At 41.9% G+C, this 27,719-nt stretch overlaps 1 protein-coding gene across 3 annotated transcripts in view; it reads left to right on the top strand.

The window, feature by feature from the left end:
- THADA (THADA armadillo repeat containing) overlaps nucleotides 1-27,719 on the top strand; it is a 288,683-nt gene that overhangs the window by 199,105 nt on the left and 61,859 nt on the right. For all 3 annotated transcript variants that reach the window (XM_073339064.2, XM_073339066.2, XM_073339063.2), the window contains one exon: nucleotides 23,565-23,650. In XM_073339064.2, coding sequence (XP_073195165.2) covers nucleotides 23,565-23,650 — 86 coding nt within the window. The remainder of the gene's footprint in view (nucleotides 1-23,564; nucleotides 23,651-27,719) is intronic.

Raw genomic sequence — 27,719 nt, 5'->3', positions numbered from 1 at the left:
GTTAACATGTCAGTCTGTTGACTGTAGTGTTTGCTGAATAGATGAACATCTTGTTACATGGTTAACAGCATGAGTGTTTAAGTTTAAAAATTTATAAATAACACCTCATTATTAACACCTCATCATGAGCACTGGAGGAGGTTTACCTCTCTTTTGCTACTTTTGTTTCAGTCTTTCATGTCTCCACAAGACAAACGCTTACAAATTGAAGGTTGTCTTTTTCAATCAGGAGGGCAAAAATTTCTTCAAGTTTTGGTCCCTATGTGTATTCTGCTGTGGGTATAAATGGGCTCCATGCACCTGAGAGCAGAGAATTTTTTTAAGTAGTGTCCGTTGATCCACACCTAGGTTCCCTGTAAGCTGTGTAGCAAGCTATCGAGGGCTGTGCAGGCGGGGAAAGGCGCCTTTCCCCCGGCCCAGCCCTGCCAGAGCTGCCGCAACCAGGGAAGAGGAGCCCCTTGCCCAGCCCTGCTGGAGCTGCAGAGGAGAGGAGAGAAGCCCCGCCGGAGCTGCCGGGGAGAGATGCCCTTCCCCAGCCCCACCGGAACTGCCTCTTAGCCAACCCCGAGCTGTTGCAGCGAGAGAGGGATGGGGGGAGTCCTCTCTCTGCCGCAGCTCCGGGACAGCCTGCACCCCAAGCCCCGCATCCCCACTCCACCCCAGAGCCCGCACCCCCAGCCAGAGCCCACCCCCCACACTCAAACCCTTTGCCCTAACCCTGCTCCCCCTCCCACACTCCAAACCCCTTGGCCCCGGCCCCATCACACATCACCTTCATATTGGTGCACATAGCAAAATTCATTCCTCACATGGACGTAAAAAATTAGAGGGAACACTGGTCCTATGTTGTTGTTCTCCTTGTGCTCCAGGATGAAAGTAAAAGGGGCACTGTGGACTGATGCTGCTCCAGTTCCTTCTTACCGCTGCATGGCCCGAATCAGAATCTCCATTGTCCGAAACTGCCTCTTCAACATAAATATTACAATGTTTTATATATAGTTAGTGTTGTTAGTAGTTTTACAAGTTTAGCTAGCAGTTGGAGGATTCCCTGGAATGGGGATTAAACTAATTTCCCCATCACAGGATTGAGATAATGCCCAGGCTTCAGGGCTTCAAAAACTGTCTCTCTTGCCCTCATTCCTTTGCATTCAGCAATGACCATCAGTGCTGCCTCTATTGCCTCAGAGAAGCTCATTCCTCTGCTAAGTGCAGTATCTGTCGCTCCTTCCCCAGACAAATGTGGCAGGTGCAAGGACCGCATTTTGGAAGCACCTGATGGAACGTGCCATGAGGCCTCAGTCAGATCCGAGCTAGGTAGCCACGCCACCCCACAGCGTACCATCAAGAATTGCACCTCCTAACTCGCTGTCTTGACTCAGGAGTCGGAATGGCTAGTATGAAGAACTATTTATTTGTCTGGGCCTTCTCACAAGAGTAAGAATAAAAGCAGATCCCTCCAAAGAGAAGGAGTCCCTCCCCAGCTCTGTCTAGGTTGAGCAAATCTTTGCACTCAGGACAGAAAGACTTAGATCAGAAGACACATAGAAGCAAGGCTCCTTCAGTATCATCCTCACATTGTGATCAACACAGGCCATGGTATACCAGCCTAGACAAAGCACCAGAAGACAAGGGACCATGAATCATCTGTAACCACGAGGACCATGCTGTTGGAAACTCATTCACAAGTGGTATTATCACAGCCCCATAAGAAACTACCGATTACCAAGAGTCTCTTTACACTAACTTCAGTGGTGCAAGGCAACGAGAAGCATCCTTCGAAGGCTCCGGTATCTTAAACCACTCCAGCGTATCCTCTGGATACTTCATCCTCCCGGATTCACAGTCTCTTAAGTTGCTGGGACTGATCCTCACCAGGGAGATTCCAATACCTGTAGACATCATGGACTCAGGGAGAAGCCCATCTTCCATCCCATCCGCTAGCCACAGCTTCTCGGTACCAGTACAACCTATGGAACCAGACCCGACCTCCTCCTCATCAGGGGAGTCGGATGTACTGGTGGAACTGTCTTGCCTTCCACCAAGAGTTCAGCCCAGACAGAGAATCAAGAGTCTCCTGATACAAGTCTCAGCTGTTCAAGTGAGGACCCCCTTGTGGGGACTGAGGGTACCCAATGCCTTGGATACTACCACAACCTAAGTTTGACCCCTCATGCTGACCTAACTGGGGGCAATGGGACTTGTATGCGCAGCGACTGGAGTCTGTGCTATCCAATAGGAAGTCTTACCATGCCTCCTGTCCAAGAGGCCAACAAGACTCTCCTGAGCCTATGGAAGAGGAGGACAATGAACAGGATCCGCTAATACCACTGATACTGACAGGTGTATCATGTTCCTTGCGTGATGAGGTGGTTACTCCAGCTTCACCATCTCCTCTGGATGATTACAGACGATTCAAAGAGCTGCTTCGGAGAGTAGCAGAAGAGTTTCAGATCCCCTTAGAGGAGGTCCAGGACTCACAACAGAAGCTTCTGGACAGCCTATGGGATCCAGCTGAGTAGCACTCCCAGTGAATGAGTCCCTACTGGAATCAGTAAGACCTTTATGGCATACGTTGGGTACCTGTGCCCAAACCCCCAAGAGAGAAGAAAAACAGTAGAATCATAGAATATCAGGGATGGAAGGACCTCAGGAGGTCATCTAGTGCAACCCCCTGCTCAAAGCAGGACCAATCCCCAGCTAAATCATCCCAGCCAGGGCTTTGTCAAGCCTGACCTTAAAAACTTCTAAGGAAGGAGATTCTACCACCTCCCTAGGTAATGCATTCCAGTGTTTCACCACCCTCCTAGTGAAAAAGTTTTTCCTAATATCCAACCTAAACCTCCCCCACTGCAACTTGAGACCATTACTCCTTGTCCTGTCCTCTTCTACCACTGAGAATAGTCTAGAACCATCCTCTCTGGAACCACCTCTCAGGTAGTTGAAAGCAGCTATCAAATCCCCCCTCATTCTTCTCTTCTGCAGACTAAACGATCCCAGTTCCCTCAGCCTCTCCTCATAAGTCATGTGTTCCAGACCCCTAATCATTTTTGTTGCCCTTCGCTGGACTCTCTCCAATTTATCCACATCCTTCTTGTAGTGTGGGGCCCAAAACTGGACACAGTACTCCAGATGAGGCCTCACCAATGTCGAATAGAGGGGGACGATCACGTCCCTCGATCTGCTTGCTATGCCTCTACTTATACATCCCAAAATGCCATTGGCCTTCTTGGCAACAAGGGCACACTGCTGACTCATATCCAGCTTCTCGTCCACTGTCACCCCTAGGTCCTTTTCCGCAGAACTGCTGCCTAGCCATTCGGTCCCTAGTCTGTAGCTGTGCATTGGGTTCTTCCGTCCTAAGTGCAGGACCCTGCACTTATCCTTATTGAACCTCATCAGATTTCTTTTCGCCCAATCCTCCAATTTGTTTAGGTCCCTCTGTATCCTATCCCTGCCCTCCAGCGTATCTACCACTCCTCCCAGTTTAGTATCATCCACAAATTTGCTGAGAGTGCAATCCACACCATCCTCCAGATCATTTATGAAGATATTGAACAAAACCGGTCCCAGGATCGACCCCTGGGGCACTCCACTTGACACCGGCTGCCAACTAGACATGGAGCCATTGATCACTACCCGTTGAGCCCGACAATCTAGCCAACTTTCTACCCACCTTATAGTGCATTCATCCAGCCCATACTTCTTTAACTTGCTGACAAGAATACTGTGGGAGACCGTGTCAAAAGCTTTGCTAAAGTCAAGAAAAAATACATCTGCTGCTTTCCCTTCATCCACAGAACCAGTAATCTCATCATAGAAGACGATTAGATTAGTCAGACATGGCCTTCCCTTGGTGAATCCATGCTGACTGCTACTGATCACTTTCCTCTCATGTAAGTGCTTCAGGATTGATTCTTTGAGGACCTGCTCCATGATTTTTCTGGGGACTGAGGTGAGGCTGACTGGCCTGTAGTTCCCAGGATCCTCCTTCTTCCCTTTTTTAAAGATTGGCACTACATTAGCCTTTTTCCAGTCATCCGGGACTTCCCCCATTCGCCACGAGTTTTCAAAGATAATGGCCAATGGCTCTGCAATCACAGCCGCCAATTCCTTTAGCACTCTCGGATGCAGCTCGTCCGGCCCCATGGACTTGTGCACGTCCAGCTTTTCTAAATAGTCCCTAACCACCTCTTTCTCCACAGAGGGCTGGCCATTTATTCTCCATGTTGTGATGCCCAGCGCAGCAGTCTGTGAGCTGACCTTGTTCGTGAAGACAGAGGGACAGTACTTCACTCCAGCTGAGGGAGTGGAGTTCTTATTCTCTCACTCTGCCCTGAACTCCTTTGTAATCCAAGCAGCCACAGAAAGGTCCAGACAACAGCACTGAAGGGTCACACCTGTAGATAGTCAAGCCAGGCATTTGGATCTTATGGGAAGAAAGGTGTTTAATTCCACTAACCTCCAATTTTCAATTTCTAACTACCAGGCTTTGTGGCCAAATACATTTTTTGAACTATTTTAAGTAAGTTCCTTGACTTTAAAGACAAGTTACACCAGGAAGATATGGCTCAGTTCCAAGCCCTTATTGATGAGGGCAGATTAGTGGCAACAACCTCATTACAAGCGGCTGTCGATTCTGCAGATACGGCATCGAGATCTATGGTAACTGTTACAGTGATGCATTGGAAATCTTGGCTACACTCTTAGTGCTCTCCAGGAAGGTGTGGAACACTGGACAAGACTTGCCTTTTGATGAAAGCAATCTGTGTACTGAGAAGACTATAACAGAGTTCAAAAAAGAACTAGGTAAATTCATGGAGGATAGATGACTATTAGCCAGGATATTCAGGGATGGTGTCCCTAGCCTGTTTTGCCAGAAGCTCGGAATGGGCAACGGGATGGATCACTTGAAGATTACCTGTTCTGTTCATTCCCCTGGGGCACCTGGCATTGGCCTCTGTTGGAAGACAGAATACTGGGCTAGATGGACCTCTAGTCTGACCCAGTATGGCCATTCTGATGAAGACAGATGAATCTTTGCATTCACTAAAAGACTCCAGCAAACCTTTGTTCCCCGAGTATATATACGTCATCCCCGAAGAGGAAATAATAGAAGCTGCCTTACACGCTGAGGCCTTTACCCAGCCTCTCGCCCCAGCCAAAAAAAATATTTTTGACAGGATGCTGTGGAGCTGCAGACCAATGTTGATGCCATCTCCACCTGATTCTGAGATCTGCTTTTGTGGATGCCTGGTACGATTTTTCCACTACTGAAGAACAACAACACTGGACAAGTGCATGCTGGATATCATCCATTCTGGCTATAGCACTGAATTTCTCTCCCCACCACAATCCCCTTCCCTGAAGCTTTTCAGGGATCATTCTCACGAGGAGATCCTCATTCAGGAGGTAAAATTCCTCCTCCAGTGGGGAGCAACAGAGCAGGTGGTACTTCAGCATCAAGGAAATGGGTTTTATTTCAAATACTTTCATGTGGATATTCACCCTTGCCATGGAAGATTCCTCAGATTTGTGGTTGGTCCTGACCACTGTCAATACAGGGTACTCGCATTTGGTCTAGCAGCTGCACCCAGGGTCTTCATAAAAGTGTTTTCTGTTGTAGCAGCACTATTCAGACGGGCAGTTCTTCCATCTTCCTGTATCTAGATGACTGTCTTCTTACAGGCAGGACTTGTCCAGAAGTCATTATGTTGGCCTTGTCACTGCTCTGTCTCCCAGCTTCCCTGGGAATCTCTGTGAACATGCAAAAGTCTATCCTGATACCAACCTAGACTGTAGATTTTATAGGAGCGACCTCAGACTCACAGCAAGGGCTTTTTTCCCTATGGACAGATTTTGGGTTATGCACAACCCTTGCACATCACTCTGTATTTGCCTTACTCTACTGGGTCATGTGGCTTCATGTACTTACATAGCACCATTCACCAGACTGCACCTCCGCTGCTTGCAGGCTTGGCTTTGAACAGTCCATATACTGAGCAAACACAGCATGTACACTGTAGTGAAAATCCCTATCAAGATAAGGGTTTCTCTGATTTGGTGGAAAGAGCCTTCACGTGTATGCATGGGCAGTCCTTTTCTATCCCTTGCACCTGACAGCACAATAATCAGAAGCCTCCTTATTAGGAGGGGGGGTCTCACATGACCAGTCATCCAGCATGGGGCACTTCAACACCTTGGGAAACCAGAATGCATGTAAATTTCCTGGCATTCAGAGGAGCAGATCAAGAATCTTGCAGGGCATTTTTACTCTTAATCCAAGCTCACCATGTTCTCATAATGTCAGACAATATGACAGCCATATTCTACATAAATAGGGAGGAGCGAGATCCATTCCTCTGTGTAAAGAAATGTCCAGTCTGTGAAACTGGTATATCAAAAACCCAATGCCCTACCAGCAGTGTACCTCCCAGGAATGCAAAATTCACTAGCGGACAGACTCAGCAGATACTTTGCCACCAATCACAAGTGAGAATACACAGGTCAGTGGTGAACAGCATCATCGCTAAGTATGGAACCTCCTGCCCCGGATCTGTTTCCTTCTCAGACAAACAGAAAATGCAGCATGTACTGTTTCAGGGGAGCTCAGGGCCAATTCTCCAGAGGTGATGCTCTCCTACTTCCTTAGAGAGACTGTTAGAATTATGCCTTTCTTCCTATCCTGATGCTTCCTCTAATATTGTGGAAGATGCTCTGTCCTGTTGAATGAGCCATTCTCATCATACCCAAATGGCCCAGCTAGTTCTGGTTCCCAGGTCTCCTGAATATGTCAGTCTGGCTGCTCATCAGAGTTCATCCTTATTCAGATTTCTTGGTTCGAGAATGGCAGAGTCAGACATCCCAACCCAGAAGCTCTTCTCTTTAGGGCTTGGTATTTGGATTGGTATTGGGTCTAAAATATTTCTGTCACAAAACTGTACGAACTATTCTTACTAAGAGCAGAAAGGACTTGAAAACATTACTTAGCCAAGCGGAAGCATTTCTGTATCTGGGCCCACCACCACCATATTTTTTCCGAGACAGCAGGTATTCCTGATATTTTGGATTACCTCCTCACCCTCAAGATGTCTGGTCTTTTCCTTAGCTCGACATGGGTTCAGCTGGTGGCAATCAGTGCATAGACTTACAGCTGGAAGGGACCTTGAGAAGTCATCAAATCCAGCCCCCTGTGGTGAGATCAGACCAAGTAAACCTTGACCATCCTGACAGATGTTTGTCCAACCTGTTCTTTAAAAGCTCCAATGATTGGGAATCTATAGCCTCCCTTTGGAAGCCTATGCCAGAGCTTAAGTAAACGTATAGTTAGAATAAACTTTCTGATATCAAATCTTAATCTCCCTTGCTGCAGATTAACCCCCTGTCTTGTTCTGCTTTCATTGATTGCTGTCCTCTTTAATAACAACCCTGAACATATTTGAAGACTGTTCTCGGGTCTCCTTTCAGTCTTCTTTTCTCAAGACTAAAGATGCTCAGGTTTTCTAAACCTTTTATAATTTGGACTCTCTGAAATTTATCCACATCTTTCCTAAAATGTAGCACCCAGAATTGGACATAGCACTCCATCAGAGGTCTCACCAGTGCCGAGTAGAGTGAGACCATTACCTTCCATTTCTTACATATGACACTTCTGTTAATACACCCCAGAATGATAGCTGTTTTCACAACTGCATCACATTGTTGATTCATATGCAGTTTATGATCCACTATAACCCCAAGATCCTTTTCAGCAGTACTGACATTTGCCCTGTTTTTCCCATTTTGTAGGTGTGTGTTTGATTTTTCCTTCCTAAGTGTAGGACTTTGCACTTGTCTTTATTGCAGTGGTCACCAACCAGTTGATTGCAATCTCTGGCGGCGCAGCGGGGCCAGCCCTTAGCTCCCTCCCAGAGTCAACACCCCAAACCAGCCCTGAGCCCCCTCCTGGAGCCAGCACCCCATACCCCCTCCTGCACCCCAACCCCAGCCCTGATCCCCCTCTCAGAGCCAGCACCCACACCCCCTCCTGCACCCCAACACTCTGCCCCAGCCCAGAGCCCCCTCCTGCACCCATACTCCCTCCCAGCATCCTGTACCCCCTCCTGCACCCCAACACTCTGCCCCTGGAATCTGGAGACCCCTCCTGCACCCAAACTCCCTCCCAGAGCTTGTACTCCTCTCTAAATATTCCTGGTCAATCACCGTCAGGGCTGATTCCCCACTCTGGCACTTCGAGTGCAGAAGGTGGGGGCCCGTAAGGATTCTAAGAATTAATACTGGCCACTCCAGGCTGGTATTAAACTCCCAAGGTTACAGCTTCTCTCTGACGTTGGATGGGTAGATGCTGCCACCACCCAAATGCAAAAAAACCCCTTTTTGACCCGGGAAGGTACACTTGGGAATTCCTCCCTGTGGGGTACCCTCAAGCCTTTTCACACACCCCCTCCGGGGAAGAGCTGAGAAAGAAAACAAAGGAAAACAGCTGTTGCCACCAGCTAATTAAACAACCTATGCACAAACCTTTTAGGACACAAAAACCCAATCCTGTTCTTAAAAAAAGGAAATTTTATTAAAAACAAAAAGAAAGAAAATACATCTGGAACTTAGGCTATTGCTAGATTTAAAAAGAGCAAATATAATAATTAAGCATCACGAATGATTTTCTTGAGGTCCAGCTTAATGGTTACAAACAAAACAAAAGCATTTGGGGGTTAGCACAGAGGAGTCCACAAGCCTTACAGAAATAAGAGATAAACCTAATTGTGTCTTTTTAGACATTTCCTGATCTACTTACATATCTGGGGTTTCAAATTGAGTAGTTTTTAGGTATGATCTGGTGATTTTCATACCTGGTTCACAGCTTTCTGCAGCTTAGCTTCAGCCCTGTTTTCGCTCTGTCCCCTTTCTCTGAAGAATAACAGACAGATAGACAAAGGGAAAGTTTTTTCCTAATTCTAAAAAGTTTTAGCCCTCCCATTGGCTCTTTCGGTCAGGTGCCCACTCCCTTCCTTTTACTTATGGGCTTTTTTTAACCCTTTACAGGTAAAACAAGTAGAGAACAGCTACTAACCGGGATTTTATAGCTAACTGTCTGGGAGGGTGTCCATTAAAGGGAGCTACCCCCGCCCTTCATTTATCTCAATCACCCACAGTGGAATACACATAGGGACCAGCACTCAAAGAAGAGAGAAAAGTTACCCTTCGTAACTGAAGTTCTTTAAGGTGTGTGGTCTCTATCTGTATTCAACCACCCGTCCCTCTGCTTTGGATCATCTCTGATTTGTGGTAAGAGGGGGAACTGGAGACACGTCGGTCCGCACGCCACCCCTTATACCGTTGGCCTAGAACATTAGAAGATTAAAGGTGCAGGTGCAAACCAACAGATACTGCTTACAAAATTCTTCAGTCTCAAGTGCATGGAGTGTATGCACCCCCACAGTGGAATACAGACAGGGACCACACATCTCCAAGAATTCCAGTTACAAAGGGTAAGCAACTTCCCTTTCTAATTAATTTTTAGTATACAGCAAATTTGACACGCCTCTGTTTTTCTAAATTATGCAAATCTCCATTGTCTTTGACGGTCATGCTGAACATTTTGGAAAGATCCACACCATGCTTAACCAATGTGAGTTTCACTTTTAAGTCCTGTCTTTACTATTTATAAAGCTACCTTGTTGGTGGACATTGTAGTGCCTAGCACAGTTAGAGTACCGTTCTAATTTGCCAGTGTAAATATACCAAGTGGCAGTCCCTGCTTATTTGCTATTTATGTACCAACTACTGTCTAAATTAAGTACAACTTTGTGACACTCCCCTTTTCTGCATCTCAGTTTAACTCTTGCTGAAGCAGAAGTCAGAGTTCTCTCTTTGCAGAAAGCGTTAAACCTTCAGGGCTATTGTATTCAAAACACTGTATGTAATATTGATAACATCTCCCAGTCAGTTGCAGGGGGAGAGTACCACTCAATTTTGTTAAACAAATATTTAATATACAAAAAAATTGTGAACAGTGTCTGGAATGCTTATGAATAACTTTTAAACAAAGCTATTAGATAGTAAATCTACTGGTATTCCTTATATACAGTTAGCAGTTAGCTAATAGCCAAATGTAAATGGCTTAGCCTCTAGGAGTGGCAAATGCTCCTCTCCCAGCTCTCCCTGTAGGTTCATAAAATACATTGCAACAAATAATACATTTGTCTGAGGACTTCTCTAGTAAGTACAACTGGAGTAACACTCACCTGTATCCAAGGTGGGACTCAGCCCTCACAGCAGACCCATCTCTTGGCCTGCATCAATCAGAAGCTGAGTCCACAGGGCTGTCTTTAAGCCTCCCCGTCCAACATTCTGATTGGCTCAACTGTTAGATAGTGAATATGTTTGGGGCCTGCAAGAGTGCTTGCCTTTAATGGAAACTTTCTGTACAGTTGCTATAACTACTGCTGAGCATTTCTAGTAACTGCCATACACCCTACTTGTGAATGTTTCTGGACAGGATGATAGGAACAGAGCAACACAAGAATGGCTCTGGCCAACTCTGTTAGAGTGTGCAGATTCATCAACTTAAGCTCCTTATGCTTTGACAGCTGTAAAAGGATCAGCAGGAATATTTTATTGTCAACTAATGATATCAATGCAATTTCTTTCCCATATCCAAGCTCATGAACAGATTGACTGTATCAAGGAAATTCCTGTGCCATAGCTTATGCTTTACTCGAACAAGTTACTGGAGTAACTCAGTAGAGTAGTAACTGGATGAAATTCTGTGGTATATAGGAAGTCAGGCAAAGTGATTTAATGGCCCCTTCTGGCCTTAAAATCTAAGAATTTATTAAAATATTTTCAACATTTGAGGGTAAAAAGCTTGCCAGAATTTGCCAGAAATATTTGCAAATTTTTACTCGCTCTGTTCTTAAAAATTAAAAGCCAACTGACAAATGAAGCCAAAACCAATTATATAGTATGTGGATTGTCTGCTGTAGTGGTTACAGGGACCCTCTGTCACGTTTCTGGACTCTCTGAGTGTGCTACCTCAAGTGTCAGGCTTTGTGCCTATACCTCTTCTGGATGGAATTCTGTTGTTCTCCCACTTTTAGACTCAGCCCTGTGCTACAGTACCCTGTGTATGCTCCATTCTTACCCTGTATGTCTGACCAAGTTTGGGCACCTGCAGTTGTTTGCTTTGAAAGTTTGTGACCAGTGGTAAGTACAGTGACCGGACAGCCTTCTTAAACCAAAGTATTGTTTATTTTAGCAGTAGGAACAAAGCATTAGAGAAAAAAGGATTTAAAAACAACTACTAGTCTATATGCATCTCTGTCTTGCCTAAAGGCTTATCTTCCCCTGATGATAACCTAGGTAGGCCTAACTTCTTCAGATGCTCTCAGCAGGTCCATGTGTCTCACTCTAGCTCCCCAAAAAACTATGCCCTAGAGAGAGGATCCCTTTTAATCCTCCCAGAGAACATAAGTACAGCTATACTGGGTCAGACCAAAGGTCTGTGTAGCCCAGTATCCTGTATTTCCACAGTGGCCAATGCCAGGTGTTTCAGAGGGAATGAACAGAACAGGTAATCATCAAATGATCCATCCCCTGTTGCCCATTCCAAGTTTCTGGCAAACAGTTCTTCTGTTCTTCTGTATTCATGGGTCTTTCCTGTCCTGGTCCAAAATACTTTTGCTGGTTGGCTGCAGGGGAGGCAAAATCATGAAAGCTAATAGTTCTGGCATTGTCTCTTAACAGTTCTCAAGTGTTTGCTGAGAGGTGGTTTATCATGAGCTATTCTTTTCTTTCCTGCCTGTTTTTCCGGACAGACACCTGTTGAGTTAAATCAACATAGTCACACAGAAAACACCCCAGTAACCATGCCAACAAAAGCTGTTCATAAATTACAGAGCAGCTGCCAATCTGCCACATCCCCTTAGTCTTCAATTTCACAATGATAAAGTTCCCTGAAATTTCTCCCTTTTTTTTAAACCATTTTCTGCTTTTCCTGCATAAAATGTATCTTTTTTGTTAGCGATCTAATGCCATTTTACAGGGAGAAAAAATATCCAATATACTATAGGCAGGAGCTGGAGTATCTCTTAAAATGCATAGAATAACAAAAGCAACTCTTTTAAGATCCAAATCCTGCCTTGCTTGCACAGAACAGATTTGTCACTTACCTGTGGCAGTGCAGCTATACGAGGAACTAGGTCACAACTTAGTCCACAGGCAAAACTCTGGTTGGTTCAGCAGGGTTGTCTAAGTTAAGTAATGCGGTATTTTTTACAAAGGCGTTACCAGTAGCATCCAATATGTTAGCCAGACTGTTAGAACAACCACCATTTTGTTTATCATTTCAATTACGGGAGGAGAAAATAGGTTAAAAATCAAAAAAGGACTGGGAATTAAATGAAATTACAGCAGACCAATTTATCTTCTACAACCTGACTGAATTTAAAGTGGAGCTTTAAATATAAATATATAGTTGTTGCTGAGCACTGTCTTTCACACACTTTTTTCTGTTGTGCAAAATGTGTGTGTAGTTTTTCTAAGAGGCTATCTTAAAGTTTAAGCAGGTAGGAAATGTTTGTGCCAGGAATTTTGGACATCTCTCCAAACTCCTGAAAATATTTAAAATTCCAGTGACAGTTACTTCTTCATGAAAGGTTGGGGGGAGGACTAGGTAGTTCAGTGAATCAACAGGTGACCTGTGGATGGTGAAATGAAAATCTGACTTGGGTCAAATGAGACATAAGATTAATTGTTATTCTAATTCTCCACTAGGCGTTTATGTATTGCCCCTCTGAGAAAGGCCTATGTGAGACTAGCTAGACCTGGTTTCCCTTACTCTAGCCACTCAAGTGTATCTTGGACTAATTTGACAAAGTACCGGGGGGAGGAAAGGGAAAAGGATTCTATGTAGGCTGCAAAATTTTGGCCACCGTTTTATATTCACTTCATTCAGAAGCCAATCCCTTAGTCAATTTTTAAAGCTGTAAGTAGGGGAATAAAGCAGGAACAATGAATTAAACCCTATACCTCTGTCTGAATGAATTATATTGGGCACAAATCTGTGTTTACAGCCTGTGTAGGTAGTTAGTTACTTTAGAGTGCACAGACTTGTGTTGTGCATTTCGCATATGAATAGGAATAGACCATGTGAATTTATCATAAGCATGTGTTCTCATAATAGAATAAAACTCTGGTCAGAGAGTGATTGTTGGGGTTAACCATGCTGACTAATGCAGTAAGAGCAGCTGCCAGATAGAGTTTGCCTATATAAGCCTGGACAGTGTCATAGTTCTCCGACCAGCAACTTCCAGAGTTCAAACGTATTGTAAACAGTTAACATAGAAAACAGTTAACCTCCCCCAATTAACGTGAGTGGGAATAAACCCAGAGCAGAGGATTTTCCTCTTATGAGCAGACCTTTGTGGTTAATTCAGATTGTGTTCTCACACACAGACTTTTGGGAAGTAGCAGCTACCCACCTGAGTTTGCATTGGGGTGGGGTAGGAAAGAGAAGGGAGGGAGAAGATAAGGTAATGGAAAATGGCATTTTGAAGAACCCAGAAATCAAATGCAGCCTCTGAAGAAGCCACACCTACTTTGCAGTGTCTAGTTAAAGAACGTGAGGCTTGCCAGGTGGCCACTCTGCACATCTCCCCATCCTCATAAGATTATTTAGTTTTTTTCCTGCGAGATAGAAACAAATGTTGTAGAACACACTCTAAGATTTGAGGAACAGACTTTCCAGCCTTCTTTTAAGCTTTGATTGTTGATCTGACCTATTGAGAGGTGGTTGTCTAAAATGTTTCAAGGCCTTTGTCCTTGCCAGCATTGAAGAAAGTCTAATCAACTATCAGTTTGTTCACACTGGAACAGAGAGAAATGAATATAAGATGACCAGGCCTCTAGGAGTCCCTGTGGCCAGCCTAACTGATCCTATTATCAATAACATTTACCAGGGACTCAGTAAAAGGAAAATACCTTTGCCTTAAACATTATTCCTCAAGGGGAAATTGGATGCCTGATTGCTCTTAAAGAGGAGAAAGAAGCTTTTTTAGAGGAATTTATATGTTTTTTGAAGGCTTCTTATTTCTGGGAGGGAAGCATGAGCAGGACAGGGACAAATCACAAGAGGTAACAAGTGAAAGTAACAAACCATGAAGAAACAGAAAGGAGTTCAGAGTTTACAATAATAAGATTAGATTGCTATTCAGAATGTTTTGTGCCCCTCTTGGCATCAGTGGTTCCAGTTTTTAAGTTAATATGTAATTTGACCCATAAGAATCAAGCCTCCAAAGCCCTATAAAGCAATTTGAAAGCTTTTATCCCAGTTTTTAAAATATCACTGAGATCTACAAGTAAACTTACGGTCTCATGAAAGCTGAGTTTAAATTTTATACACACAGCTGTTTTATTTATAGATATTGGCCACCTACTCGTATATGAAATTGCTAAAATATCTGTGCTCTGCGTTTGATTAGAAAAAATACTTTTACTCCAGTTTAACTAAATTAGATATTTAGAAAATATGAGAATTAATGTAGTTATAGTTCCTGTTCTGCTCATTATTATTGGAACAGTTACTTCGCAGTGAGCAAAAATAGCAAGTGCAAAGCAAATTACTGATTTTGAAAATATCTAATTTCAGTGGGAGGAAAAAAGTTCAAAATTAACGTATTATAAATTAATACAAATCATTTTCAACATTATATGCAGGAACCCTTGTGTGCATTATTTAAATATGAAATGAAAACATTTGTTAATATAAGGTCAGTTTATGCTTTTCTATAGGGAATCCTATGACCAGGAAACTGCATGAATATCCTCTTGTAGAGTTTCCTTTGAATTGTTTCATTGGAGGTCAGGAGTGGAGACCACAAAAGATCGTACTAATAGTGACGCTATGTAAATAGTTTCTGCATTAATAGCTTGAGAAGGGAAAGCCCTATGGTTTGGATGGTGATGAATACTACATAGGGTCACATTTCCCAAATGAATATAGATTGGATTTAAGGGTTTCTTCTGCTGAGTTTTGTGCAGAGGAGATTATAGGTGGAGAAGGGATTATGCACAGTACTGCATTGGTTCAAATCCCTCCTCCTTGCTCTGACAGAAATGAGGCCAAAGGATTGAGTTTTTCATTTCTTTACTCTCTTCCAAAGGAATCCACAAAGAGGATAGCCTGGCTTTCAACTCATTCATATCTTCTTTAAAAAAAGAAATAAATCAGTAATACAACAGATGTCTAGTTTCAGCAGTTAAGCCAGGTACAGTTGATACAATTATACACCTGGTCCAGTGAGCATGGAATGTGCTTGGCTAAATACTGCTAGTTTCTTCCAATAAATGCCTATTCATTTGGTGTTGGCTTTTGCAGGCCAGAATAAGCCAGCCAATGACTGCCTCATTTTGAACATGTCTTTACTATAAAAGGTGAAGCAAACTTTGTTTAAAAAAATATTTACAGAGCTCCAAACTGAGAGAGACTAAGATTAATTTCATCTTATATAAACCTAGTCCACAATCACTACTGCTTAGGGGAGGTAAAGGTAGAACAAAAATCAAAGGGGTTCCAACATTATTATGCATTCCAAAGCCAGCTGGATCAAAATGCACTATTGCACATTAAGATTCTGAACCTGGCAATTCAGATTTACATTCGCAGAGGGGGGCATATCTTGTGAAGGATACATTTCCTGATTCACATACCAATCAGTTTCTTGCTTTAAACAAATCACTTATTGTTATCCCAATGATATATTACTATATAACTGCTGACTTTAGACCTGTTCATAGAAATCTGAATGTGAGCACATAAAGATAAAGGGAATATTTAGTTTTATTAACGTTTTCTCTTAAAATTTTCCCCAGATTCTAGGAACTCAGGAAAGATTTCTTTTTTGCCAGTGACTTCAACTCTTCCTAATATTATATTCACGTACCAGAATTAAAACTACAACCAAGTCTCAGGTTACTGTTTCCCCAGTGATTTGTTCAACCTTAATGATATAAAATTGGCCAGTCAGTTACGTCTTATTGGTAAGGTCTAACTCAGAGTTAGTGAATGTTTGTGTTTGTTAGGGAGGGTGATGTCTGTGATTTTCTTTCAAGTCTCTGATCCAGAATTCAACTCCAGATACAAAGATGAAATTTCATTTGTCAGGAAACGCTTTCCCAGCCAGAAAACAATGTCAAACTTGAGCTTGCTAGTGCTTTCAAAACGAAATAATGCAGCTGAGGGCCTAATATAAACCTCACTATTTCTTCACACTTCCTGTTTCGTTCCTTTCAGTCATCCTAAGCCCCAAAACCTATGAAATTCCATGGTGAGCTAGGGGAACTTTTATGGGACTGTCTCATCTTCCTCATCAAATTAAAAGAATATTCTTACAAGGCCTTAAGTGATTATCTGTTGATCCCTACACTTAAGTAGTTTCTAGAGGCCTCCAGACACCTCTATTCTCCCGCCTTCTTCCTTCAGAAATCCCCATAATATCTCTTGGCTTGTAGCAGGCATCCTGTGTAGGTGTTTACTGGCATGGGGGGGAGAAGGGTGAATCCAATTCTCAAGATATCACTTGGGCTAACTTCAAACTGGCTTGTTGAAATACTAAACTACATTGGCTCATGGTGAAATCAGTGTCACTGACAGCCTATGAGTTGCATGTATCTCCCACATGGGCAGCTAACAGACCAACAGGGCATCACACAAAGCTACGCATTTTGGAATTAGTTTCCAGCTACCATATCACATACAGAAGTTGTATCTGACTAGTCCCAGAAATTCTGGAACCCTAGGAGAAGCAGGAAGTGACACAAAGGCACCACATGGAACTGTTAGGAAACCACATTTTCCCTCCCTCAGATATAAAAATCCCATCAAGCCGAAGTCCTGTGTATTTTTTTTATGAACAGCCTACTTCCTTTTCCATAGTTTGATCTGATTCATCATCCGGACTGGATGCATAATGTATTTTTTTTTTCATAAATTTTCAGATGGAGAGGAAGGTGACCTAAATTTTGGCCATTTGTCTGTGGACAAAAATGAGGAGTGCTGTTTTGAATGCTTATAACTCACATCCTTGCTACTGCTATGATTTCTGGCTAGAGACAAGTTTTCTGCTCGGCTTATTTACCAGGGCACCTTTAGATAACTACCTTTGTCATGGAAAGGGTGTGAAACGTTTTTATATGAATAGTAAAATAAAATGTAAGAGCACAGTTTCTATAGGAATCTGTGTGAGACATGATTTTAAATTATACCAGATGCGCATAACTGAAATATTTCAGGATCGGCCGTCCAGCTATTGGGTGCTGTGACATAAAGTCAGTTTCAGCATTGAGTTCAACGCTGAGAGTTTTTGTAACAGCTGGAGCAATAGTGGAATTATTCACTTTTGGAAAACTGGATTTTCTGCTGTGTCCAACTTGCATATTTTGCTAGGAATTTCACTCACATGTCCAAAGCACTGAAACAAGCCAACACCAAACATTTGGCTAACCCTAAGCTAAGAAAGCACCATTTCTAAATCAGAAGACATACACACAAGCTTATATGATGCTGTGGTGCTGCTGTTACTTTTTCCGTAAAGGTTATGTCAGCCAGTCTTTCAGAGAGATGGAATAGAAAGTGAACATTTTCTTTGGGTCAAAACGTTGTATAAAAAGTGGGAGTCTGGGGGCAGTTTTAGCTCCCATAAGGTTCTCTGTGGTCCAGTCGGACCTCTGTATGCCCACCATCCACACTGTTTTAATTCAGCTGTCTCCCAGCCATTGTCCTCTTCTCTCCAGATAACTGGATGGGACTATTTTGAGCCCAACATTTTGCTTCTTAATGTGTTCTGCAGGCTCACTGTTGAGTCATTCTCTTTCCCCATGCATTGAGCATGCTGTCTCTGAAAAGCTCCTAGTTTCTGCCAAACTAGTGTGTGAAAATTGAGAACACTGACGCAATGCCAAGAACTGAAACTTGGCTGTGTAAATATTTGGACTTTTCTTAGTCCATGTGTGTAGCAGCTATTTTTTTTACATCTTTTTAAAATAGGCATAGTCATATTGAAACAATAATGGCTTCCTCTGGGCATTGTTCTTAATGATATGCATCTTTGCTGGATGCAGATCTTTGCACTTTAACACTGCAGTGTGCTTTGGTTTCTCTGCACTATTTCACTTTTCTGGCTCACATAAAATATCCATGTTGCAAAAGATGTATAATTATTCATGAGTTTCTATACATGGACTGTACTTGTATTACAAATTGTAAAACCTACTCATAAATATATAGCTAGGAAAATCATACTGGCTTTATACTGCTGACATGTTCTAAAGCATTGTATTGACTTGCCAGTTAATGTCTCCATAGAACAACACAGCGTTTACTGTGTTTGGATCACTTATGATCTGACAAAGTGTAACACGTTCGGGACTCTCTTTAGGTGTAGTGAGAGCCAACACCTTTGGACACAACTCAAAAGTACCATGGCCTAAGTTAAAACTTAGTGACTAAAAGCGTTTGGGGTTTGTGTGGCCATTTCCAATCTGTCTTTCCATTCTGTGGGTTTATTTTCTTAAAGAAAACTAATTGTAATAAAATATCATTATGCCTCTAACAAAAAGGGATGCTGTCAGTGCCTCCCAGTAATCAGAGCACTCACCTGGGCTGTGGAAGACCCAGGTTCAATTCCTCCTCTGCCTGATGTGAGAGAAGGGATTTGAACTTGGGTGTCAGTCATCGCAGGAGAGTCTTTGGGCCAGAGAGTGAGACTAACTTTATAGCCTGGTGGTTTGGGTACTCACCTTGGAGATGGGAGACCCTCATTCAAATCCCCTTATTTAATTATTTATACACAGCTGAATAACTTCAACGGGAGAGAGAGAGAGACATGCTGTAGAGTATCCTAGAGTCCAGTGGCAAGGGCACTCTTCTGTACTGTATGAGACTCAAGTTCAAATCCCATTTCCATGTCAGGTAGAATTGAACTCAGGTCTTCCTCATTCCAGACAGGTGCCCTAACCACTGGGCTAAAAGTTAGAAGGGAGGTCACCACTGCCACTGCTTTTCTTACTCCACCACTTTTTTTTTTTTGGCTGAAATTATTTGTCAACTTCGTGTTAAATTTGTGAATACTTTTGGGTCAACAAAACCTCAATTTTTCAGTGAATAAATTATTTGTCTGAAAAATTTTGCCCGGTCCTTATATATTTCAAGTTACTAAAGAGAAATACATGATATTCTTACCACAGGCAGGAAATGGATCTTGATTTTCAAAGCTGCAGTTCTTGAGCTATGACAGTCCAAAGTTGGGAGTGATCTTTACGTTTAAATATCAGGCTTTTCAGAGCTGACCCAGATTTTGAAACATGTTGAGACTCCAGTCCTTCAACTGGTAGAGGCTTGGGCTTATTGTAATAGTGATGATACAAGTGGAATACAGAACAGAGGGTGACAACCACATACTTCTTGTTGCATCTCTTGCTAGTCATTTAGAAGAGGCTTTATATCTCTTTTTTATTTGAATGGGAAGATTAATTTAAGGGGAAAATAACCCCTGAATATTCGCATTGGCTCTACAAGAAAGAAGAGGACTAGGAATTTTTCCTTCTTTCATTCAGCCAGCAATTTTGAAAAATGTATAATACCTTATATCTCTGCATAGGAATAATATATGTAGCATGGAAAAGTTACAGGCCAGAAAGGTAAATGTATGTTAGGTTATATATGTTTATAACCAAGTTTTCCTCTCCAGGGGTGTGTTACAACAGCTGGGTTTTCGATTGCCATGACGGACTGTCTCTTCTATAGTCCAATACAGCTGCAAAACTTTTATCCAAAGACCTAAAGCAAACTTTTCATTTTCATGTCATGGTTGTGTATATTTTCTGTAAACTTGCAAAAATGTTCCAGTGTTTTTTTCCAGAATTTTAAAGGAGTTGTAAAGTTGAGATTGTTTCTTGAAATATACTGTAATTAAATTCTTGAGTGAATTTCAAGCTTAAAAATAAGCATGCAAAACAAACTTCAGAAACTAAAATTAAAATGACAGGTTTCAGAGGGACAGCCGTGTTAGTCTGTATTCGCAAAAAGAAAAGGAGTACTTGTGGCACCTTAGAGACTAACCAATTTATTTGAGCATGAGCTTTCGTGAGCTACAGCTCACTTCATCAGATGTTTAAAATGAAAATATTGAACATTGAGTATTAGTCGGACCCTACCAAATTCACAGTCCATTTGATCAATTTCACAGCCAGTGGATTTTAAAATTAGTCAGTTTCACATTTTCAGATGTTTACATCTGAATTTTCAGTGTTGTAACCATGGGGGTCCCGACCCAAAGGGCTGTCAGAGTGTAGGGGTCACAAGGCTATTGTAGGGGGGTTGTAGGATTGTCACCCTTACTTCTGCCCTGCGGCCTTTAGAGCTGGGCAGGCAGAGAGGCAGTATGCTGGCCAGGCGCCCAGCTCTAAAGCCAGCGCCGCTGCCAGCAGTAGCGCAGAAGTGAGGGTCACAGTGTATGGTGGGGTGGGTTACCATATGTCTGGTTTTCCTGGCAGTCTCCCACCTGAGTAGAAGAATGACAGCTGGAGCCACAGCCTCCTCGTGCAGGGGATGACAGCTGGAGCCGCAGCTTGCCTGCAAGGGAAGTGGGGGTGTGACAGCTAGAGCCATTGCAGCTTCCTGAGATTCTCGGAAATGGGTCTGACCCACCCTGGAGTGGCCCCTGTAGGGAAGAGGAAGTCTCATCCCTGGCCAGGACTAACAGCTAGAGCCTTGCGCAGGGTAGGAGCCCCTGGCTGGGGGCCAGATTTCATAGGGGAGATCAGATTTAATGGCCCATGATGCATTTTTCACGGCCATGAATTGTGTAGTGCCATAAGTATTAGTCACAGCTAAAACTTGCACTTGTTTGTCTCTCCTACAGTTTTTTTAAAATGTAAGTCCCACTCACCATATCCATTTATGTTTGTCTTGTACTGGGTTTCTTTCATTCGGTAAGTTATGCCCTAGCGAAGGGTATTCTGGATGAAACATACAGTGATAGCGATACAGAGAAAAATTAAGAAATATGCCTGAATTAACTTCCATATTGTCCAGGTGATTTTAATTACTTGTGGTTTGATCAAATGTAGCAGAAAGTGGTTTACAGTTGACTGATGCTACACAACTGAAACCCCCCAAATTAAATTTTGGGTGCATAAAACAGACTCTGAATTCAGAACTCATGCTAACTCATTCTAAACCAAAGCAGAAATGTAGCTGTGCCTAACAAAAGATATAGCAGTTAATTTGTGATGGGGGCTGCCCTTGATGTACTCAAAGGGAAAAGATTTGGGGGAGGGAACGGGGGGGGGGAAGGAATTCTAGACTCTTGTTTTTGTTTTTAGTTAATTAAATACATAAACAATAACAAAATAAGCAGATTTGTCAATTGACATGGTGATGAGACACTTATGTGAACTGACTCTCCCAAATAAGCTACTTCAAAATAATATAGAAATGTGTATTAAGACATTTATTGCTGATGGGAACATAATGGAAGGAGACATTTTTCATTCCATTAGAAGGGCTGTCACTCAGTCAGAATGTAGGTCTCTGGGTCATTGGCCTATTCTTTTGCATATGAGGTCTAGTACAATCAATAGATCTGTACTAATTAGACACAATAAATTGAATATATTCCAGTTTCTAATTCAGCTAGTTTCTTTATGTTTACAGTAATACAGTGACAACTGCAAACTATCCTGATGCAAAGGAAAGACAGGAAGAATAGTAAGATACAAATATGGCTCCGTCAGGAGCTCTTTAATGACCTGAAAATCAAAAAGGAATCCTACGAAAAAAGGATACATGGACAATTTGCTAAGGAGGACTTCAAAAGAAGTAGCAACAGCATGTAGGGACAAAATTAGAAAGGCTGAGGCACAAAATGAGTTACACCTAGCAAAGGACATAAAAGTCAGTAAGAGAAGGTTCTTTAAATACATGAGAAGCAAGAGAAAGATGAAGGGAAGTGTAGGTCCTTTACTTACCAGAGAAGGAGAATTAATAACTAATGACATCCAGAAGGCTGAAACAAAACACCTCAGTCTTCACTTAGGGTATTTAAGAAATTAGCTGAAGCAATTTCAGAACCTTTAGCAATTATCTTTGAGAACATCTGGAGGACAGGTGAGGTCACAGAAGACTGGAGAAGGGCAAACATAGTACCTGTATTTATAAAGGGGAACAAAGAGGACCTGGGAAATTATAGACCAGTCAGCCTAATTTTGATACCTGGGAAGATACTGGAACAAATTATTCAACAATCAGTTTGTAAGCACTTGAAGGATAATAGGGTTCTAAGTAATAGCCATAATGGATTTGTCAAGAACAAATCATGTCAGATCAACTTAGTTTCCTTCTTTGACAGGGTTACTGGCCTAGTGGATGGGGGGGAAGCAGTAGATGTGATATAATCTTGCTTTTAGTTAGACTTTTGAGACATTCCCACAAGCAAACTAGGGAAATATAGTCTAGATGAAATTACTACATAGGTGGGTGCACAACTGGTTGAAAGACCATGCTCAAAGAGTAGTTATCAGTAGTTTGCTGTCAAACTAGTAGGGCATATCTAATAAGGTCTTGCAGGGGTCAGTCAATATTTTCAGTAATGACTTTGATAATGGAGTGGAGAGTTTGCTTATAACATTTGCAGACAACATGAAGGTGGGAGGGTTTGCAAGCACTTCGGAGGACAGGATTAGAATTCAAAAGGACCTTGACAAATTGGAGAATTGGTCTGAATTCAACAAGGTGAAATTCAGTAAGGACAAGTGCAAAGTACTTCACTTAGGAATGAAAAATCAGATACACACCTACAAAATGGGTAATAACAGGGTAAGTGGCAGTACTGCTGAAAAGGATCTGGGAGTTGTAGTGCATCACAAATTGAATGCGAGTCAAAAATGTGATGCAGCTGTGAAAAAGCTATCGTTCTGGGGTGTATTACTAGGAGCATACAATTCTGCACACTACATTTTAGGAAAGATGTGGACAAATTGCAGAGTCCAGAGGAGATCAACAAAAATTATGAAAGGTGTGGAAAACCTGATCTATGAGGAAAGGTTAAAAAAAATTGGGCATGTTTAGCCTTGATAAAAGAAGATTATAGGGGGGCCCTGCTAATAGTCTTCAAATATGTTAAGGGCTGTTATGAAGGGGACTGTGATCAATTGTTCTGCATGTCCACTGAATGTAGGACAAGAAGAAATGGGCTTAACCTGTGGCAAGGGAAATTTATGTTAGCTATTAGAAAAAACTTTCCAATTATAAGGATGGTTAAGCTTTGGAATAAGCTTCCAAGAGAGATTGTGGAATCTCCATCATTGGAAGATTTTTAAACAGGTTGGACAGACACCTGTCAGGGATGATCTAGGTTAACTTAGTCCTGCCACAACACAGGGAGCTGGGCTTTATGACTTCTCAAGGGTCCCTTCTGGCTCTATGATTCTAGGTTACAATTTCAGTGTCTGTCTGAGCAGAGCGGGAATTTTATGAGGAATTTACTTTCTGTCAACAATTTGTTTTTTAGGCAAAATCCTTGTTTGGTGACCAGAGCTGCATATCTTGATGTCCTTGTTGTGCTGAGTGATTACCTCGGGAAATCTAGAAGAAAAGGCAAGTCGACTGTAATATACAACTTCTAAATCAGCTGTGGGAAATTTCAGTGCTGTATTAAACCTGGGTGAGGGTTGGGGCAATAAATGCATTAGTTAGACCAGTGTAAACTGCTGGGTGCTGAGCACTTTTGAAAATCTGGACACTTCGTGTAGGGGTCTAGATGAGGAGAAAGTCATGACCTGTTGGTATCTGTAAGAACCAGTCCTGGCAGGGGGTGCTGAAGAGAAGGAGGGTTCCTTCCCGCCAGGGGTTAAAGGTGCTGCCTTTGCAGCATTCCTAGTTCCTGCTAGTCAGAAGCTTAAAAGTCAAACTCTGATCCTTTGCGTAGGTCAAGCTTTCTAAGTAGTTCTGTTTTATTGATGCAAAATTTCAAAGATGGAAAAATGTCTGCAATCCACCTTGGAAACAATGGGTAAGTTCCATGGAAGTATGGAAAACTTCATAGGGATCGTTTCTGCAGTAGGGTGAGAAGTTTTACAAAAAGTCACACTGCCAAAGATTCAGCAATTTGATTGTTTATGTCATGGATGGGAAGTTCTTGGAGGAAGGACCAATCAAAACTTTGATGGCATTAAGCTGTTGCTTAGCATGTTATTTATGGTCATACACAGCACAATAAACGATGAAGTAAAGTGAAAGCACGATTAGAAGGCCAGCCCTCTGGAGTGTGACTGATTCAGTGCAGCTATAATTAGCTTACTGTGTCCATGTATTACACAGTTCTTCAGCATGGTGCTTTATTATTATCCTGTCCTTAGCCACTGGCAGAGCAAGGTGAGTTAAGGACAGTTTTGTTGGTTTAATTCAAACCCGTAATGTAAGTGTTTTTGTGGTTTAATTTTAATGCTGCATTTAACTGATTGAGACAAATCCTTTATTTAAAAGAGGGTCTCTTCTGGAGGGAGACACTCTCAGATTTAAAACAAATACATTTCACTTGTTAAATGTTTCACACATTTTCTTGCTGGGGGGGTTCTGCAAGGCAAGAATAGATTTAACTTACATAGGAGTGCTGCCAGTCAGACTACTTGGCTAGCACCACTCCAGTTGTGGGGCAAAACTGGCAAGCTCAAGCCCCCAGGCAGAGCAAGAGCTGCAATTATCCGGTACTGCTTCATATCCCCCTCCCCCCAATGAGCTTTCCACCACCAGGGACCCACAGCTCTGGACATTAAATCCAGCATAGCCTGATGCTGAATCCAACTGTATGCTTTAACTGAAGGATCAAGCAAAAAGAGAAGCTGTGGGGAATGTGGTCTTAACCAAGCCGAAATATCTGAAGTAATAGCCGTGGGGATGTAGAAATAGCCCCCAAGGGGGCATACATGCCGAAGACCTGTTAGGCAAGGGAACAGGTGGATTCTACTTCATGGGAGGAGGATAGGAGGCAGAGGCCAATGCAAAGGGTTCATATATCCTGTGCAACGAGGAGGTAGCTCCTGCACCATGCCATGGAGGTGCAGATTTAGTGGCTCCATGATTACGTAGATCCTATACAGGAACATTGAAATTGCCATCTTGGATCAGACCAGTGCTGCATCTAATCTGGTATCCTGTCACAAGCAGTGGCCAGTATCTGATGCATCAGAGGAAGGTACAAGAAATGTTGCAGAAAGTAGTTTTAGTATAACCTGCCCCCAGGGAAAATTTCCTCCTGTCTGCAATAATTAGAGTTTGACTTGTGCCCTGAAACATGAGGGTTTATATCTCTTCTAAAAGTTTCATTTTTAAAAAATACATGTAAAAATATATTTATTATTATAACTCCAGATATTCTTGTTGTTTGTCTAAATGTCCCGTCCTTCTTGGAATACTGATACTCTCTGGTCTCCAATACCTTTTACTCAATGATTTCCCAGGGTGAACTATGTTGTGTGAAAAAGCATATCCCTTAATTAGTTCTGAATTTGCTACCCTTCAATTTCAGTTAATATCCCTTAATTCTTGGGAGAACAGACATTCAAAACCTGCCTTCTCAAGACCATTCATTTTTTATATATATTTTTATCATGTTTCCTCCTATTTATGTCCATTCTAAGGTGAACAATCCCAGTATTTTCTATCTCTCTTCATATGAGAATTTTTCCAAGCCCCTAATCATTCTTGTTGCCTGCTTCTGAGCCCCTTGTAATTCTGCACTATCCTTTTTAAAACTGAGTGATCAGAATTAAATACAGTATTCCAGGTGAGGGCATCTCATTGTTTTATATAGTGGCATTATCATATTTTTTATCAATTTCCATCTCATCCCTTATGCATCCTAATGTCTTGTCTGCTTTTTGACAACTGCTGCACGTAGATCAGAGGTCTTTGTTGAGCTGTCCACATCTGTCAATTCATCTCTTCCCTTCCAACCCTCATCTTTTGAGGAGCAGATTCATTACAGAGGCTCTTGCATTGCTGTGGCTGTACTAATGGCTGTGTCTCTACTCCATGTCTGGGGGTAAGAGGATTTCATTCCCTCTTCACAGCTCCTGCAACTTGGGCTTTGTGCTGTGGGAAAGTATTTGATCCTAAACAAACCGATATTGTATATACATATTTATCTTTGTTCATATGTACTCCACTAGGAAAGTCATTAAAATTTGTGTTCACATGTGATAATTTCAAAATACTACATTACTTTGGTACATTTTCTATGAAAATGTATTCAAATAAAGTAGCCTTTATTGACTGAAAGAGCACTCTGTTATGTTATATACAACTAGAAGTGTCCTAATGGTATATTAAAGAGAAACTGTAGCCTAAGCAGTGTTGTCTCAAGTCTTATACTGAAATACTGTAAGCAATAATTGCAATTTGAAGTTTTACACTCTTCATAGTTTAAACATCTTTCTCCATTGAGTGTGTTTCTGGTTATGGGCAACAATTGTTCTGTTTTATTCTTGATTTGTAAAGTTGTTTCAGTAGAATAAAAGGGGGATGGACAAGTCCAAATAAAACTGTTTCTTAATGTGTTTATATAAGAGGCCCCAGGAAGTGCTGTATGAGTTCCAGGCCACAGGCTGAAACTGATTTTCATCAACACAAACTGGAATGCAGTGTAATGAGCCTGCAACTGGTTAAAATCAGACCACTTCTAATTGATTGTGCCTGTCAAAGGGGTTACAATTACAAAGACATTTTCAGAGTACAACCATGCCTAGTCTTTTCCTATTTTACATTTACTTTCTGTCAATGATTTGTTGTCTTCAATAAATAAAACCTGTCTGTTAAAGTCCAGTTTAGACCATGTGGAATTTGCTACACAAATTCAAAGCAATTTAAGATGCAGGAAAGGGAGGAGAGGCAGCAGAGGTGGAGACTAAAACTATCTTGCCCAACTAAAAATTCGTTATAACCAAAAAATATGTGTTGAGATAAGGTCTAGAAATATTTATCTGTCTTAAAAAGGCTAGATATTCTGCCTTACTGCTTTGGTCATGAGTGTTGCAGAATGCACTTCCTCAGAAACCTTTATTAAAATTAAAGACTTGTATCATAAGTTTGCAGTTTAATCTCTTCTCTTTGTACACACAAAAAACTTATTTGGAATGTGTAACAACAAATATAGAGTAGTCAGTTTCTTAAAGCACATCTGGCCACTGTTCATTTGTGTCCAAGTATGAAAGCTCCTCAAGCAGTATGTGAAGTTTTGATGCTTAGAGCTAGCTTCTGGTGTGCTTTTGGATCTCAGTGTGAAGACTCCTGATATTCCACATGACCAAAGATAACGCAAATTTGCAAGAAATGTTTTACCTTTCGCTTTTCTTATAGGTTTTAACTACAGTTGAAACAAGGTGGAAACTGATTCAAATCCAAACTTTTAATATCATTCAGATATATAGCACTTTCTCTGTACTTCAAAAAGACCTCTTCTGCCTTTGTTGAAATCCATTTTAAGGTTTCATCTGGTTTAGCTTCTTCGCTGAGCTGGTTCCTGTCTTCAGTGGTAATAATAATACCTAACACATTTATAGCACTGAATACCTTTAAACCATTATGTCTATGTTAACCATCCAATGGACTGTGTTGGCCACAGTCTTCAAATCTGGCATGTTCCAGGGTTTTTCCAATTTAATGAGGG

Source organism: Lepidochelys kempii, chromosome 3, assembly GCF_965140285.1.
Source record: "Lepidochelys kempii isolate rLepKem1 chromosome 3, rLepKem1.hap1, whole genome shotgun sequence".
Lineage (NCBI taxonomy): Eukaryota > Metazoa > Chordata > Testudines > Cheloniidae > Lepidochelys > Lepidochelys kempii.
The sequence above is the reverse complement of the archived record's forward strand: the minus strand, read 5'-3'. Positions and strand labels throughout refer to the sequence as shown.